Source organism: Bombyx mandarina, chromosome 06 (assembly GCF_030267445.1).
Source record: "Bombyx mandarina strain Sakado chromosome 06, ASM3026744v2".
Lineage (NCBI taxonomy): Eukaryota > Metazoa > Arthropoda > Insecta > Lepidoptera > Bombycidae > Bombyx > Bombyx mandarina.
Window position 1 is genome coordinate 8325490 of NC_143213.1, and position 19471 is coordinate 8344960.

At 36.9% G+C, this 19471-nt stretch overlaps 1 protein-coding gene across 3 annotated transcripts in view; it reads right to left on the reverse strand.

Annotated features, from left to right (window-relative positions):
• NGR-A33 (neuropeptide receptor A33) overlaps positions 1–19471 on the reverse strand; it is a 96365-nt gene that overhangs the window by 8815 nt on the left and 68079 nt on the right. For all 3 annotated transcript variants that reach the window (XM_089728352.1, XM_089728354.1, XM_089728353.1), the window contains exon 8: positions 8839–9035. In XM_089728352.1, the coding sequence (XP_089584478.1) occupies positions 8839–9035 (197 nt within the window). The remainder of the gene's footprint in view (positions 1–8838; positions 9036–19471) is intronic.

A 19471-nucleotide genomic window follows, 5' to 3' on the forward strand; every position in this document is an offset into this window, starting at 1 on the left:
GGCTGTGACACCGATAATCGGCAGCGAGCGATTCCACCTCCAGCTCACATGGCGGCGTCCCCGCCAACACACACGCCGCCTTGAAGGACACGGACGCTTCAAAATGATAGGCGGTATTTATAATCATCCAAAATAATCTAGGACGTGTGTTCATTATTAAGCTTATATACGGGATATAAAAAAAACATTTCATCACTTTAGCTGTACATATATAATAATATTCACTCCGGGTCTATGTTTCAACATATGCTATGTATCTTAGATATTATACAAGCGTTCTGTTAAAGTTATTAAACGAACATTTTACAGAAATATTATTTTTATAAGAAAAATGAGGTAATATATTACGCCCCTGCCGATTTTTATGAAGCCTTGTCTAATCCTAAAGAATCAGGATTAAAGTATATTTTCCAAATATAAATACATTAAAGATAACGTTTTTGCTCTAACTTTAATAATACGGTAAATGTATTTCGACAATCTAATGTTAATAAATTATGTTTGCCGAAAAACAATAGCCCTTTGTGTCTGTTGACTTGAAACAAAAAATGTAATCTCGGCACGTTTTAACAACTTAAGACGCTAATTAAATGCCGACAAAGCTTAACATTGAAAATATCCGAAGCAGTATTTCACTAGGGACGTTTAATTTCAAATCTTTCATGATGGTCAACAATAGCATAATACATAATATTGCAATATTATGGTGATGTGTTCAAAAGAAAAAAATGAACGTTCTAAGTTTTCTATAGTCCACATATATTAGTAGTAGATTCTGCGAAGCACTGCTCTTGCTAGGGTCAGTGTTAGCAACTCTCCGGTTGAGCCCCGCGAGCTCACCTACAAACGTTAGGGTGAAGCTGAAATAGCCTCTCAAGGCTATCAGCATTGGTAGGGAAAAAAAAGTAATAATTTTCAAGGAGCTTCTTATTGATTGATTATAACCGATTAGCTTAAAGTTTGCATAGTCCCGATTTTCATAATAATTATGAAGCATCAAGTTTTAAAGTATTAAAGGAAAATTTCAATTATGGAATTGATGTAATCGATATCTTGGCGCAGAAATCAATTAATTTCACTGTAAATATAAAAGCTCAAGCCTCCAAAACAATTTGTTAATTAAAAATCGATTTCTCGGCTGGTGTCAAAAATCATTGTTGTCAACTTAAGCCCATTTCGGTCATGGAGAAGAGCTGTCAGCTTGAAAAACAGTTCTTCTAAGACATTATCTGTGTGTGATTTGGACTTTGCTTCGCTATTACATTTTGTAAACGTTTATCTATCTTTTAACTAAAATACAAATTTAATCTTTTTTTTTCCATACATTTTTGAGATATTAAAACATTAGAATTTGCTTTCAAATTTCATCTGTCTTATATATATAATATAATATATTGGATCATTCGCTAGAGTTATTTACGATTTTTTTTTCCACAGAAGAAAATCGCCGGATCCCCATCCACGCAGCGGGTCGGGTATGTGGGAGTTGAACCTCACCAAAAACTCCTGGCGCTCACAGCCGGCTCCCTACCCCGGACCGGGCCGGAGCCCTGTCGGAGCTATTGAGATGGCGGGACAGGGTTTACGCAGAGCATAATATTACATCCATCCGGCCGTCTCCCAGACGCCGGACCAGCGGCCGCTGGCGACACAACCACCGGTTCCCACGGTCGACGGGCCGGGAGCCCACCTTGATGGCGCCACGCTGCACCTGTCCCCAGAGCGGTCCGGAGAACGCGGTCTACCATCAAGGGTTATTTATATTTATATATACAAGGCGTATTGTAAGCCCATACGGCACACACTACCTTGTCTATATTTGCTGCAATGTAGTCACAGAAAACTCTCAAAGATTACAATTAAGACTAAGACCTCAAGTCTCAAAGTGAGCGGCGATATTCACGCTGTGATGCCTAAATATGTGTTTCAGTGACCAATTAACTTATTCGATCGCGACGGGGCAACGGGGCAACGCAAAACCGCTATCGCCCGGGAATTGTTGTCGGATCACCAAGATCCACACTCGGTGCTTTTGGGCCTCACAACCATCGGTTACGGTCCTCGTCGAACTCGTCGATTACGACGAAGAGCTTGACGAGCAAACTAGCCCCTAAACACAGTCTACTGAGTTTCGCCGGATCTTCTCAGTGGGTCTCGATTCCGATCCTGTGGTAGATACTGGGAAGCACTGCTCCTCTAGGGCTAGTGTTAGCAAATTCTTTCAGGTTGAGTCCATGAGCTCACCAACCCGTCAGAGCGTAGCTGAAATAGCCTCTTAGGCCACCAGCGAATAGGTAGGAATAGGTAGGAAAAAAGCTAATTAGCACCGGGTGGGATGTGATAAAGCCAACACTTGGATAAAGGAAAATAATTTAAATAAAAAATATATTGATAATTTACATAGCTATCAATGGGATTCTTTCTTTTTCATGACATTGATTATTATTTATGTGATACATACAGTAAGTGCTAATGTAAAACTTGAATTTTCAAATTAGATTTTTGCTGGGCCATTGTATGAATACGTAGTTACTAAAGTTGTGTCTACACTAAGGTTCTAGCGCGGTTACGATAATGGACAAAAAATATGAAACATAAATATGAAGCTGTCGTTTACGGCCACAGTGCACTAAGCACTGTGTTTTGGCTAGCACCAACGGAACGCGACATAATGATTTAATGTGCGTGGTTTTCAAACATACCCAACCACGCGTAGCGGTCTAGGCCCTCTAGGCTACGGACGAACTAATGAGCGATTGGCGGGGCTATCAAGCCAATCAGTGTGCTTAGTGCGAGTTTTTTAACGTTCTCGATAGCGCCAAACTTTGTATGCAGTTGGAACAGCCCCACTGTCGGTAAATGTAGGCAAACATATATATTTACACGTTATATATTTGCATAATTAAAAATATATGTGGGAATATTTAGGTGTAACCATTGGCCACACCGACCTAACAGATGACAGATGGTGCATGAAGTATAAGTGACAGATTGATTAAGACGAAATAAGAAAAAACGTATATTTTTGTGAACTGATGATTAAATAAAATTTAACAAATTCGCTAATTTCATTGTGCACCGCGATCCCACAAAACTTTGGGGGCTCGTCCGGGATCGAAATTGACATCAAGATCGGTGATCAGTGTACAAAAGTTGCGAACAAAGACTACGCACACGGGAAAAAGTGAGGGTATTTTCACATTTCAAATTTCACATGAAGACGTTTACAAAGAATTCTATTGATAGTAAAATGCCTCGGAAGGGTGCTAAAGAAGACGAAGAATGCTTTGCTGAACCTGCTCCACAAATTTCCTTCTGCGAATTAGAAAAATCTATGACTTCATTTTCTGGTGACGATGCATACGGCGTGGATACGTTTATAAAGGATTTTGAAGATATCGCTAATCTCATGCAATGGACGGGCATTGAAAAAGTGATCTACGCAAAAAGGCTTTTGAAGGGGACAGCAAAATTGTTCCTGAGATCTTTGACTGGTACGACTACATGGGAACTCTTGAAAACGGGATTAAAAGAGGAATTTGGACTACATCTGAACAGCGCAGCCATTCACAAGACCATATAAAATAGGAAGATGAAACCAGGTGAAACCTACCAACAATATTTTTTGCAACTCAAAGAACTAACAGTACTCGGAAATATTGAAGATGACGCCCTAATGGAATACATCATTGATGGCATCCCTGACAATGAAATGAATAAAACTATACTATATGGAGCTTCCAACATCAAAGAATTTAGGAAAAAACTTGATTTATATGCTGAAATAAAGAAGAAATGTCGAACGTCAAACAAAGCTTATAATCAATCAACAACATCCAAGCCTACAACATCTGGATGGAAGAAACCATTACCTAAGAAGAGATGTTTCAACTGCGGAGACCTAGATCATGAATCTTCAGGCTGCTCTAAAGGAATAAAGTGCTTCCGTTGTAATGACTTTGGACATAAGTCAACTGACTGTCCCAAAAATATAAAGAAGACTCTAGAAATAAAATGTAACAAGAAGAATGATAGCCCAGCACCCTACAAAAAAGTTATGATCAATAATGTTATGGTAAAATCACTTATTGACACTGGCAGTGATGTGAACCTAATGAATGAATCTACATTTACTCAAATACATGGCGACACTTGTAACTACCATCCTGATTTAGTACAAAGCCTGACAGGCATTGGTGACTGTGAGGTACATACAAGAGGCTCATGTACTCCAAGAATTGAGATTGATGGTTGCCAATGTGAAGCAACGTTCTATATCATCGAAGATGCCAAAATACCAGTTGATGTAATAATAGGGAACCCAATATTACAGGACATAGAACTCAGTTTTAAGTCTGGTGTTATTTCTGCTAAAATAATTTTACAAGTCACAATGTTAAAGGATCAGGCTGAGGAACCAATGATTATAGGAAATTTCAAATATAAAGATCAGATTGAGAAAATACTGACAGAATATGACCCTGGAAAATGTTGTAAAGAATCCAAAGTTGAATTAAAGTTATTACTTACTGATGATCCCACCAAGTGGTACAAACACATCAGTAATATTCAGAGATGCTTAAATAGTTCATTTCAAAGAAGCATTAAGATGTCACCCTTTGAATTACTGACAGGAGTCAAAATTAATAATAAAAATGAAGCTATCTACAATTTAATTAATGAAGAGAATCTTAAATTTTTCTGTGAGGAAAGAGAAGACTTGAGGAAGAAAGCAAGGGAGAACATACAAAAAATTCATGTCCCTTGCCCTTTCATGCCCTTTTGTCATGGTGCCGGAATTTCAAGGAGTATCCCTGCAGCTTTCCGCGAGTATCGGGATTCTGGGGGTCGATATTTCGAGCGATGTCCAGTTTCGGAGTCATTTGGAAGGTAAAGCCAAATTGGCCTCTAAAATGTTGGGAGTTCTCAAGAGAGCGAAGCGGTATTTCACGCCTGGACAGAGACTTGCGCTTTATAAAGCGCAGGTCCGACCTCGCGTGGAGTACTGCTCTCACCTCTGGGCCGGGGCTCCCAAATACCAGCTACTTCCATTTGACTCCATACAGAAACGGGCTGTTCGGATGGTCGATAGTCCTGCTCTCGCGGATCGCTTGGAACCTCTGGGTCTACGGAGGGACTTCGGTTCTCTCTGTATTTTTTACCGCATGGTCCATGGGGAATGCTCTGAGGAATTATTCGAGATGATTCCCTCATCTCCTTTTTATCATCGCACCTCCCGCCATCGGAGCAGAGTTCATCCATATTATCTGGAACTGCTGCGTTCATCGACAGTGCGTTTCCAAAGATCTTTTTTGCCACGTACCATCCGGCTTTGGAATGAACTCCCCTCCACGGTGTTTTCCGAGCGCTATGACATGTCCTTCTTCAAACGAGGCTTGCGGAGAGTTCTTTATGGTAGGCAGCGGCTTGGCTCTGCCCCTGGCATTGCTGACGTCCATGAGCGACGGTGACCACTTACCATCAGGTGGGCCGTATGCTCGTCTGCCTACAAAGGCAATAAAAAAAATAAAAAAAAATCAAGATGAGAATAGAAGAAATTTTAACCGAAGACGAAGGAAACCCAGAGAATATGAAGTAGGAAATCTTGTTGCTATCAAGAGGACACAATTTGTGCAAGGCTACAAACTGCATCCAAGATACTTAGGACCTTATGAAATCGTGAAAAAGAAGAGGAACGACCGTTATGATCTCCAGAGGATTGGTCAAGGTGAAGGACCCCATCACACCAGTAGCTCCGCTGATATGATGAAACCTTGAGTTGCTGATGCTGTCGAGTACGAGTCATCTGGGACAGACGACTGAGCAGGACGGCCGTGTGGGAATATTTAGGTGGAACCATTGGCCACACCGACCTGACAGATGACAGATGGTGCATGAAGTTTATGTGACAGATTGATTAAGACGAAATAAGAAAAGACGTATATTTTTGTGAACTGATGATTAAATAAAATTTAACAAATTCGCTAATTTCATTGTGCACCGCGATCCCACATATATATTATATAAATGTTGAAGATGTCGCATCTCTTATATACAGCATTCCCTATTACAAGAGCAATCTGATTTAAGGATGAAAAATGAAGAAAACCACAATAGGTACTACACATCGAAAAAGAAGTTTCACTTCATTCACGTGCACCAACCCCCACGTTTCTTAGTTTGGCGTTAATTAATTTATCGTTACAAAATATTAACAGCTGTAAAACTGCTGTGTTAAATATCTGTTTTTTTTTTTGTTTTGTTGTGCTTCGGTAAATAAATGTATTTCTCTTTAACAGTACCTACTTTTAAAAAAGGTTTAGTATTTTTTATTCATTCCGAAAACCTCTTAAACGGTACATATCTGTTTATTGTATGTATGTATATTCTATAATAATGTATTGTCTTTAGGACACCGCAACATACCTGCTATATTTTTATATTTTCCAGAATTTCTGTAAATTAAACGGTTGTCTGGAAGAGATCGCTTTTAGCGATAAGACCGCCTATTGTACAAATGTATCTGGTTTTTGACTGTTTTTTTAATGTAAATTGTGTTTTGGTGTTCAATAAAGTGTATTCTCTTTCTCTCTCTCTTATGACAGGATAAATATCAAATCTTCATCAGCACTTGAAATATATCTCAAGGCCAAAACAGATCGCAACAAACGCCCCGTAAAGCGCTTCCGTCGCCACCCAAGTCTCCGTGAATTTAGCGTAGATGCAAACAGCAATTCTATATTATGTTGGATATTTCATGCCGGTCGTCGCAACCGCACTAGTTACCTACGGATCCAGCTTTAAAGCTATTTATAATGCGTAGCTCGGTACCCCGAGTAACCGAGCACTAAGATCTTGATAACTTAAATAACCTAAAAAGCTGAAATGGAAATTCCTATTTTGACTAAAATTTTAGATTTGTTAAGTATACTAACTTTAAAACTATTTATATGTATATAGTATGTTTCATTTATGTAATTTCGGACTTGTGTTGCGTAGTGACACGGAACACCGCCATTTTGAAATACTATAGTAGTCTGAGTTCGATACTCACATTTTCCACCTCGCTGTCTTTGAAGGCCAATTTTAGCCAAAGTAGCTCGTTAAGCACTACTTTTTTATTGATTAGGAAAGCTGAGAGCCTAGCGCATTTTCAAAAGTCACTTAGATACTATTTAATCACCTGTTTAGATTTTTAATTTAAAGTTGAAAATGTAAGTCTAATTCACCAACCGTACATTTTTCTCTTTACACCAAAATTTTTATAACTTCCAATAAAGTTACGAAGCTGATTATTTTATGCATAAAAGAACAACTCGTAGAAAATTACTTGCAAAAAAAGTCTCGAAAATTTTTCTAAATTTTTTTTTTAAGCTCAGTTCTAAAGTTCTCTAAAAATTTGAAAAAAATTCATAACTCGAAAACTACAAAAAATCGCGGAAGTGATTGGGATGTGGAGTGATTCGGATACCCCACGACACGAGGGACCAATTTTCCGGCCAGCCTTTGTACGGTTCAATATTTCCGGTACCACAAAGAAAATGAAGATAAAGAAGCATTATTAAATAAATGTTTACAAGCTTTATAGATAATTACGACAGATTCTAAAATAGTGGTAAAATAGTGTTTAATTTAAAAAAATATGTTTGGAAATTTGAATGTAGAATTTATATATAACTAGTCAGGTCATAAGTATTGTCACACAGTAAAAACTTTTCTTTTAGAATGCTGGCCACAAAAAAGTTTATTGAATTCGAATTTCGAATTGTTCATGAAAATAAAAATGTATACTTTTTGAATTTTATTCATTTTTAAATATGGAGTGGACGCTTAAAAAAGACCGTGTTGCAGTTATTGCGTTGCATCGTTGCGATTACGCGCCAATTCAAATTTATAACATACTGAAAATTTTGAATATAATCAAAAGATTCGTTTATCGTACCATCAAACGATACAATAAGGACTCTAGTGTAGATGACAGGTCAAGAAGTGGTCGCCCTCGGTATGTTAGGACTCCAGCAGTGATAAAATCTGTGAAGGCGCGAATTTAAAGAAATCCCAAACGTAAGCAGAAACTGTTGGCCCTTCAGATGGGGTTAAGCAAAACCACGGTGAAAAGGGTGTTAAATGAAGACTTAGGGCTTCGGGCATATCGAAGAAAAACAGGACATCGTTTGAATGCTCGTCTAATGGACCTGAGACTGAAGAGATGCCGCGCTTTGTTGAAGCGGTACGCGGTAAAAAAATATCGGAAAATTCTTTTTTCGGACGAAAAAATTTTTACCGTAGAAGAGAGCTACAACAAACAAAATGATAAGGTGTACGCACACAGTAGTTAAGAAGCGAGCAACCGTATTCCGCGTGTCCAACGAGGTAATTTTCCATCCTCGCTCATGGTATGGTTGGGAGTTTCTTATTGGGGCTTAACAGAGGTACATTTTTGTGAGAAAGGTGTAAAAACGAATGCAGTTGTGTATGAAAATACAGTCCTGACGAACCTTGTGGAACCTGTTTCTCATACCATGTTCAATAACAGGCACTGGGTATTCCAACAAGATTCGGCGCCAGCTCATAGAGCGAAGAGATATTGACATGGACCTCGTTCGTGCTGCGATAGACGACTGGCCGCGCAGATTGAAGGCCTGTATTCAAAATCACGGAGGTCACTTTGAATAAACTTTAGTGTCATAAGAATCTATGTTTTGTTAAGTTCATTTTGGTATATGAATGGTTACATAATGAATAAACTTGTTTCAATTATTTTACATTAAACATGTGACAGAATTTATGACCTGACTAGGTATTTTATATTTTTAAGTAATCATAACGTGTACATACTTATTGCTCATCCAATAGTATATGAGAGGATTAAACATAGAGTTTGCCATCGCCAGCCAGTAGAAGCCGAGATAGATGTGCTGAGCGAAAGGCGCCGTGGCGAGTGACTGATGGTGATACACCAGAACGAAATACGCGTGGTATGGAAGCCAGCATAGAGCAAACACCATCACCACCAACACGAACATTCGCACCACCTACGAAAAAAACAAAATTAATACATTCTACTAATAAACAGTAGCCGATGATGAAATCAGGTGTATTTTATATATTATAAAAAAATTATTGGTGTTAGACAACAACATAATATTAACACGTAATGTTAAAATAATAGTAAAGGAGGTAATGATAGTATCCTGCGATAGGCGTTAGGAACTATGTAGGTGTTTTAAAATTACTCAGTATTTAGTAGTAATTTTCTAAGGTAGTAAAGTGTTTCTAAGTTTTCAGTTGATTAGTGGAAAATTCTGGAATAGTTTTAGGATTATAAAACATAAAAAGTCGATGAATATGAGTGAATAATATGAAGTTTTGAAAAATTTGCAATATTTTCGATTATTTTCTCTTTGAATTTTAACCACGTCATTACTAAGCTTATTTCAAAATTTGAATCTCTCCTCACTGCGCGGAGTAACTACCACGCTTGCCTAGGTTTTTTTATTTGTGTTTTTATGTACTATCCGATCTTAAAATAATTATTCTGCCGTGAAGCAGTAATGCGCTTCAGTTTTAAGGTGAGGCACACGTTGTACTTTAAAACTGAGACTTAGAAATCATTTCTATGGGTTCCTGTAACCATTTAACACTGGGCCGTGAGAAAAACCTAATAAAGTGTATACACAATTTGTTAGGTTGGTCAACTAGTGTAAAATATCCGAATTTTTTATATAATACGCTGATAATAATTAATAAATATTGATATTTGAAATCGCAGCATTGACTAGATTACTTTACCAGATTCGTGACACCATTCGAAACACAGATCGACTTTTTCTTAAGTTAACAACTTAGTGAACGTTTGTGTAACTGGTACTACAACAATGACTGGCAGTGAATGCAATGTTTGCTTTAAAACAATAAACCCGACCTCCATTTACGAGTAAAACGCCTCAGGGTAAACGTTTTTAGAACAAAAACGAAGAAACTGGCCCTTTCTGCTTCACTAACAACTGCTATGCAGTTATAACTAAAAATACATTCCTTATTTCTATGTTTTCAGTGTAAATATTGTTTAAGACGAATTCGTTTTTATACTTGTTTATGCTCTGGGCAGTACTAATGATTCTTATTAATGAGAAAAATATGGGTAAATCATAATAATAAATAGGAATTTTAGGTGTTACAAATAAATTTACGATTAGAATAATAGAGCTCACAGTAGTATTAATTCATGAGCAGCTTTTTTTGTGACGCAACTTCCAGCTACGCATTGGTAGATACGTCGGTATTGAACAGACTAAAACCCCTCAAAATAACAACACGCGGCAAGTTAACATGTTTTTCGTAAAGCGCGTCTCTCCCTACCCGTTGACGGACTATTCGAAGTTATCTGTAGCTGCTGAGGTAACGCCACCAATACATAGCCCTAGGATATATTACTGCTTCTGAACCATCGCGGGTCGGAAAGTACAATCATATGTCATTCGGCTGAGTTTCGCAAAACGCGGGATATATCCTCTTATACGTCGTCCTCTTGGGTCTCCCACACGAGTCTCCATACTGGAAATGGGATCTTAAAAGGGAGTCATTTCGAGAAGGTGGTACGACATAAGAACCCTCTTGTCGTGGCCGCTGGAAACTACATACCCGATCCTGTAGACCGAATGGTAAACAGTCGACGTCGCCCAAAGCACGTCATTACGGATCCTCCCGATCCATTAACGGTGCTTTTAGGCACCACAAACACCGGTCACCGTCCTCGTCGAACCCGTCGCTTGCGACGAAGGGCTCAACGAGCGAATTAACCCATAGACACAGCTCACTGAGTTTCACGCCGGATCTTCCCCGTGGGTCGCGTTTCCGATCCGGTGGTGGATTCTGCGAAGCACTGCTCTTGCTAGGGTCAGTGTTAGCAACACTCCGGCTTGAGCCCCGTGAGCTCACCTACACACGTTAGGTTGAAGCTGAAATAGCTTCTCAAGGTTATCAGAATTGGTAGGTTTAAAAAAAAGGAGAGTTAGAGCGGAGAAGATTCTAATGAAAACCTTCACCCAGCCCACGGCTTAATGGCCACAGATGTGTATGGACGGAAAAGGGCGCTTTCTTTGAAATTCGCCGCCTGCTTTTACAAGATGATGCACTCGCCAAATTCAAGTGACGTCTCACTTCACATTGCTAAGTCGTTATTGGATGCCAGCAACCATATTCGGTCAGCACATATGAAAGCTGAAGCCTACAAACAAAATAACGTAGTCGATAAGCAATTTTCATAATCAATAGGTCGCTGTTGTGCGCTGGAACGGGTGTATACTACAATTCTGTTTGTATCTGCAGCCAAGCAGTTTGTTTCGGTTTGAAGAGTAAGCCAGTAGTTATAAAATATAATTGAGACATCGACCTAATTTCACGGGGAGAGTGGTGCTACTGGAGCCCATAGACATTTACAACGTAAATGCGCCATCTACCTTGAGATATAAGTTCTAAGGTCTCAGTATACTTACAACGGCTGCCCTACCCTTCAAGCCGAAACGCCTTACTGCTTCACGGCAGAAATAGGCGGGGTGGTGGTAGCTACCCGTGCGGACTCACATGAGGTCCTACCACATATGGCTGCTTTATCCATATGTGCATTTTTTTAATTTATATAGTAATATAATACACAATGCGCTATGGTAATAAAAATAATAAATAATAAAATAAAAATTAATAGAATCTTGATAATCTATATTAGAGACTAATAATTATTAGTCGAGATTGCAACAAAATATGTGACAGGATGAAAATAATATTTCACTGTTAGTAACGCGGAGGGAGAAAACCCATTTATAATACAATCGATTCTCGATTTCTACGTGTTCATTCAAACACCATTAATTTCTCTATCATTCTATTTAAAGGTTTGTTGTTTTGATTCAACTATAACAAAGGAATTGTCCAAATAAAGTGAATAAAAACAAACAACCATGGAGTATTACCGATAATAATAGCAACGTAAATAATTTGTAATTGTTTTACCGAAATACGAAAACATTATTACAAAAACAATAATTTAATTGTAAATGTCGATCGACGTTATTCTGTTTCCTATATATTTAAATTATGTATGTAAGTATAAAACATGATTTTCTTGTTAGGAAACAGCACTGAGTAGCAGAGTACTACTATATATACAACGTGTTACAAAATACCCCGTAAAAAATATAATTAATTATCAAAGCCTAAAATTTTGTTAACTCTAGTAAGCTGTCACGTCAGGGAACCAGATTATTTATACAGAAAGACCGACATACCTATTTTACCTAATAATTGTCTACTTTAATAGCTTTACTATTTTTCATTCATAAATGTTTGCTACCTCAATACAAGGAAGTCATATTATACTGGCTTCAAAAAATTTCAAGTTAGATGTCAATTTCAATGTCTTTTAAAAAATTTGTCGTTCTGCGAATTAGGTAGAAATGTTGGTACATTCTGCATAGTTTAGTCTTTAATTTTGCTGAAATATGGTTTGCACACCAGTGAAAATAATAATTAACTATTTTTTTTTTTTTGGGGTATGCTATACAGCGTTACTACGATTCTTAAATATTGTAAATGGACTCGTTATAAGGTCCCATTTAACCTCCTTTCGGCTTTACGGATAGTTTAGTAACACCCTGTATAGGAAACAATACTGAATTTAAGCAGTCAAAACTCCTTTTACGACCACAATATGCGACACTAAAATAAAGCAAGATTTTATACGTGTAATATATCGCTAGAAATTTTCCTTAAGGTATATTGTATGTGAATGTAGATCAACCACAATTGGTTGCTTTGTGAAACTGTGAGTGAGGTTTACATATATTCGGCATATATGATGCGTAGTGAAAGTGTCAGTCGGGCGTTAGACAGCTCTTAAATGAAAACCTGACTTTTACTAGGTTTGAACGAATAAAATAAAATTGTAGATCACTTTGAGTATTTGATCCACAGCAGTCCCCTCGACAATGCTCTTGTCTTTAAGAAGTCCTTGTAAAAAACTCATCGTATTTTCTACAACATATTTGTACAGCTCGAGCTGTGCGAGAACTCTCTTCTAAATTATATACGCGTTAGTCATTTTTAAGAGGCGAACAATGGAGCATTTCCTCTCGCTTGGCTTGGCACATTTATTCGTAGACTATTTATTTTCTTTATCACAAAATGCTTATGCTGATTTATTTATGTGTATTATATAAACTGTATATATTAATCTATCCTTTTCGAATATAATCATATATGTATATAATATACAAAATAAACCACGTAATTAATTAAATGTACCATTTACATATCGACGCTTGAAAGGCAAACGTGACTAAGCGAGGATGCGTGAACTTTACAGTAGACTAATTTAAAGTTGAAATACCTGAAAACAAAATTTATTTTAACGAATCTAGCTGTAGTAGAATCTAGCTAGTAGCTGTAGGATTGAAATGATTTTAATAGACCTAGAAATATATATTTTTTGCGCATCGAATATGGTTATTGCCTATCATTTATCTACAAAGCAGTTATTGTCGCTTAGTCACGTTTGCCTTTCAAGCGTCGATATGAGAAAGGTTAAATAAAATGTATCTTATTGATAAACGAATTAGATGGATTTTCATAAATTTTAATGGTAAAGATTGGTAACGTTTTTTAACAGGTCACTGTCTTGGCTAAAATCTCAATAAGCATAAAATTTGGAGAGTGCTTTCTTGATATTCCATTTAAACTTCTATAGGTATACTTAATATAATAAAAAGGAAAGATTTGTTTGTTTGTTTGTATTGAATAGGCTCCGAAACTATTGAAGCGATTTAAAAAAATCTTTCACTGTTTGAAAGCTACACTATTCCAGAGTGACATAGGCTATAATATTTTTTGAAAAAAATTAGGTATCCTTACTAAAACTCCAATAATGTAACCCAAGGTGTAAAAAAAATACCTGAAATATTATTTACATCGCGTGCCCTGCGAAAACTATTGATGATAGAATAAAATAATGTACTACGACTTTGTAGAACACATTAATATTTACAAAAAGTGTGCGGACAGCATATGTCTAACTATTATAGTTATGCCGTGATAAGTGTTATTTTATTTTAAAAAAATAACACGTCAAATATCGTTGAAATTTCTGTTAAAGACCAGAGAGGAGCCGGAGCGGGCCGCTAGTCTCTAATAAAGAGGAAGAAAATTTAGTCTAAAATGTAGTAGATTATTATGAAACCCAATGGCGCAGTAATTAGTGGGCCTGACTGCTTGGGATGTGGTGGCGAAACGGTGTATTAGCTCGTATTTTGGTATTTTATATTATTATTATATAAATTTAAACGTTCAAAAGTACGTGACGGTCTCTGATTCCGATAGTACTTGAAAGCTTACTTTAGGGCCTGATCACCATATACCTGTGATTTGACCCGGATTATTAATTATTCGCCAATGCTTATAAAGAAAATATATGTTTGCTCATTTTTAAATTCCAAATGTAATATTTTCCTCGGTTTTCGCGTGGTAATTTTAGGTTTTTACCAATGAAGTTTTTATTAATATTTTTTATTTCTATTAATCAAAATATGCTCCCATGTGGTAATGACACATCTTTGCAAGCGCAGTGGTAATTTTTCAATGCCCTTCTTAAAGAAGTCAGATGTACGGGGGCCAACGAACTCCTCAAAGGTATTTTGTACTACTTCTCGTGCCGAGAAGTTGTTCAAACTTTAGAAAAAGCAGAAGTCTGTCGGCACAAGGTCTTGTGAGTACGTACGGTGGATGAAAACTTCCAACCCTAGCTCTTGTAGCTTAGAAACCGTCTGTTGTACCTGACCGTGTGAGATCGAACGTTGTCGTGAAGGAGCAGCAGGGAAGAGCAATAACCTAGATTTTAGGAGATGCCTTTTTAACACTTTTATTGCGCTTTTTTTTTCATACCTATGCTGATAGCCTTGAGAGGCTATTTCAGCTTCACCCTAACGTGTGTAGGTGAGCTCACGGGGTTCAAACCGGAGTGTTGCTAACACTGACCCTAGCAAGAGCAGTGCTTCGCAGAATCCACCGGATCGGAAACGCGACCCACGGAGAAGATCCGGCGAGAAACTCAGTGGGCTGTGTCAATGGGCTAATTCGCTCGCCGAGTCCTCGTCGAGCCCGGGCTCGGACGGTGACCGGTGCTTGTGGTGGCTAAAAGCACTGTTAATGAATCGGGAGGATCCGCAATGACGTGCTTTGGGCGACGTCGACTGTTTACCATTCGGCTTACAGGATCGGGTGGATGAAGACGATCGCTCAGTTCGTGTGGCACCCGCTTATCAAAATTTGTTATCTTGCCGATTTCACGCGATTGGTGCAAATAGCTGCTGCAAATCAGTGGTAGATTGAGTATCATCAGCTTCCACTATCACCTTTAATTCGTCGTTGTAGTTAGTTTTCGGGCAACTACGTGGTTCATTTTTGTATAAAAACTTCCATGTTGCAAGTATTAAAACCAATAACGAGTCGTGCGTTCATTTTTAGTGTTCACTTCGTACACGGCATTATGTTGTAAGCCGTTTGTGAGGTTTTGCTATCGCGACGGAGTTCGTATTCCGAACCTACTCGTATTTTACTTATATTTTACGTATTTAACTTACTTATATTTGATTTGTTGCTTAATTAAATTATAAACTATAAGGAGACTAAAATTTTATCAAATAACTTTTAATATTTTTGAATACACCCACGCACACCCTCTTACACTCACTCATGCTCAGAATCATTACACACAGAGGGTACATTAAGTCATATTGGCACTTTTATGCAATCCATGAATTTCAGTTTAATTTTTGTTTATTAATTTTCTATTTTTGTGTATCTGAAGTAAAGTTGTTGTATTCTTTGTACGAGGAGCACTGCTGCTTGAGATACAGGTTTTATCACCTGGTTCAAGCACATATGCAAATTATGATCAATAAATACATAAATGAAATAACTTTTTGTAGTCTCTAGATTGAAGAAAAACCAATTGTAGTGAAAACAAAACGCTAATCAATAAAAAAATGTCCGAATTTCGGAGTAAAATTACTTATCTTCAAAAAAAAATCATCTGAATTTTGAATTTTTTACAGCCATACACAATACGTAAATTACGTTTGAAAACTTTGAAACTGCCAATATCGTAAGACAGTCACTTCATAAGTAAAAAAGGGCTATTATAAATAAAATTACTTTTACGGACTACCTTAGTTACCACGAAAACTCTAATGTATTCGAAGCATTGGAAATAATATAATGATAATAAAAAAGGGGAGATTACACCGTAAAAGTAGTTTTTAATTATACCAAATTTAACATAGATGAATCTCGTGAAAAAGACTGAAAACTTTTCGTTCAATTTGTTTTAATTTACAATCTACGTAGCGCGTGATTACTCTGAACAAAAGCATTTTGATAGCATTCCTGTAACGAGACTATAAGTTAGAATGCTATAACGGGAGCCTCGTACATTAATGAGACCCCCACAATCGGCTTACTTGCGAAAGTTAGGCTTGCGAACTTTCCTATGAAACAGACTCGAGATTAGACTTGTGACAGATGATATAGGAGTACGTCTGCAGTGACAATCGATTTGTCGTCATTTCTCCGCGGGATTATTATCGATACCGTTAAGTCCCAGAAAAAAGCTTCTAACATAAGACGGGTCTTTTTATACGGGAAAAATGATTCAGATGTACTTTATATAATATATGTTTAGATTAGATACGCTAAGGATTATATCGGAGCTCATTGTCATCATAACTTGAATGCTGTCTACCCACTCCGAGATTAGGAGTGGGTGCCTCAATTTAATTGGAAAATGGCAGTCGCGTTCTTCGATTTAGATAGCCGACCATCACAGCGGAAAAACCCCAAAAGGATAGTACCCATGTAGACTTACAATACGTCGTATTCTGACCAAAATACTGGTTACCGGTATCTGCGTGGACAATATTTTGGTGTAATATTGAGGGAACGCTGCAGTTGGATCTTTGTCCCTTAATTGTCTTTATGACGCCGTTCTGACGTTGACAAATTAAATTTACATTTATAATCGAGGTAGCGTAGCGTGGCTATTTCCAATTATATTTACTGTAACTGTTTTAAACTGTGCCATATTTTGGTGCGATTATAATCGCCAAAAATATAATGTTACGTTTAGATTTGAAACTTTTACCTATCGTTTTCAGATGAGAGTTTATGTACCTGCCAATCTCAACAGCTACTGAGAAAAAACTCATTCAGATGAATTTTAACGGTAGGTAGCGGACTTGAATCTGCCCCTGGCATTGCTGACGTCCATGAGCGATGGTAACCACTCACCATGAGGTGGGCCGTATGCTCGTCTGCCTACACGGAAGTAAAAAAAAAAATTAAGGATGAGAGAAAGCATTTAGAGATTTAACGAATGAGGGAACTTTTTTTTTTCAATTATTTACGGCAGATTTACTGCAACCGATCTTATGTTGGAAGGTTACTGGATTTTATAGATATCACGTGGTGATTGCCTATACCCGATAATTTTGAAAAAAATTTAACTGCCGTCTCGGTTGTATTGGTAAAAGGACATTGTAAGGCATTTAGCAAATTTTTACACTAATTTCATAATTTTTTTTTGTTTTTTAAATTCTATCTAGAATATAATATATTATTCCTTATATACATAGCTACTATATTTGGGTTAAGTTAGATATATCATTTCAATCGAATAATTAATATTACTGATTGTACTCGTATTATTAATCAAAAACTAATATCGGTTGACAATCACAGTATCTAAGAAGCGATATAACATTGCTAGTACTCTATTAATCCGAGTTGTAGAATAATTGAAATGTTCCACTAGTGACTTCAAAGCAACCAATCGAGGATTTATTCGTAAGCAAATTCGGAAAATCGATCTCAACCGCACTGAATAGTTTGACTACAGTTCCCTTTGCCTAATCCTATCAGCCAATCTGTTAATACCGGTATAGCCCTTCTAGTTCCGAAACAGTTTTAATAATCAAACTGGTAGTCACCGGTCACTACAGCTTATTAATTTACGGCCTATGCTGAATTTCGATTTGAAGTCGTCGTGGCCTAAAGGATAAGACGTCCGGTGCATTCGTATCTAGCGATGCACCGGTGTTCGAATCCCGCAGGCGGGTACCATTTTTTCTAATGAAATACGTACTTAACAAATGTTCACGATTGACTTCCACGGTGAAGGAATAACATCGTGACGTAATAAAAATCAAACCCGCAAAATTATAATTTGCGTAATTACTGGTGGTAGGACCTCTTGTGAGTCCGCACGGGTAGGTACCACCGCCCCGCCTATTTCTGCCGTGAAGCAGTAATGCGTTTCGGTTTGAAGGGTGGGGCAGCCGTTGTAACTATACTGAGACCTTAGAACTTATATCTCAAGGTGTGTGGCGCATTTACGCTGTAGATGTCTATGGGCTCCAGTAACCACTTAACATCAGGTGGGCTGTGAGATCGTCCACACATCTAAGCAATAAAAAAAAATAAAAAAAAATCATAACAACTCTGATTATTTTTAATAATATTGCTGTGAGGCTTAATCTTTGTTTTGTTTTGGTTTATAAATAATATTAGAATTTACTATTCCTTTTATTAAGTTTGGAGAGTCACTTATAAGTAACTTATTGGAGTGACTAATATGATACTGAGAATCTTGAAGCGGCTTAGAAAAAAAAATGTCTACTAATTATTATTGTTATCGTGAATCGCAATACTTGCTACGAAGTTACTTTATTCGTGAAGAGCTTAATCATCTAAATACAGCTTCTAGAATTAAAGTAAACACAAAATCATGTCGTAATGGTTTTGAATTAAATTACAGAATATTAATTTCTCATCACCAGAAATGAAAGGTAATTTATTTCGCGGTCAGATAACAATCTCCCGCTTAATTTAAATTCTGAGAACATCAGAAAGTTTAGGAAACCTGATACGCGTTCAGACTTCATTTAGCCAATTAAGTCGTAATTAATTAGCTGTATTTAATATAATGTAGGCATTTATACGTAGCCGCAAATATTGTTCGAATGTGAATCGATTTTCTATCGACTTACAATAAGATCATCACCTTAACCCTATTTGGAAAAAGAAAATTATTCAAAATTTAAATGTGAAAATTTATATTTAAATAAATAGTATATAACATAGTATAAAAAGTATGAGGAGGGATAAAATTTTTATAAATCGCGGTGTCGTGTGTGGTTCGTGGTCCTTCTTTAGGGATTTCTACCTCTAAAATTCTATTTTTAGATTATATCGTATAAACATTTGTTCATATAGATATAAAGATAATTATATATACTACTTTACAATTAATTACAATTTAAAATTAATAATTTCAAAAGTTCAACAATCATGGGAATTGGCTATTAATAATGTCAAGATATATGTGTAATATAACCTTTTTTTTAATTATACTACGGTTTTTCAT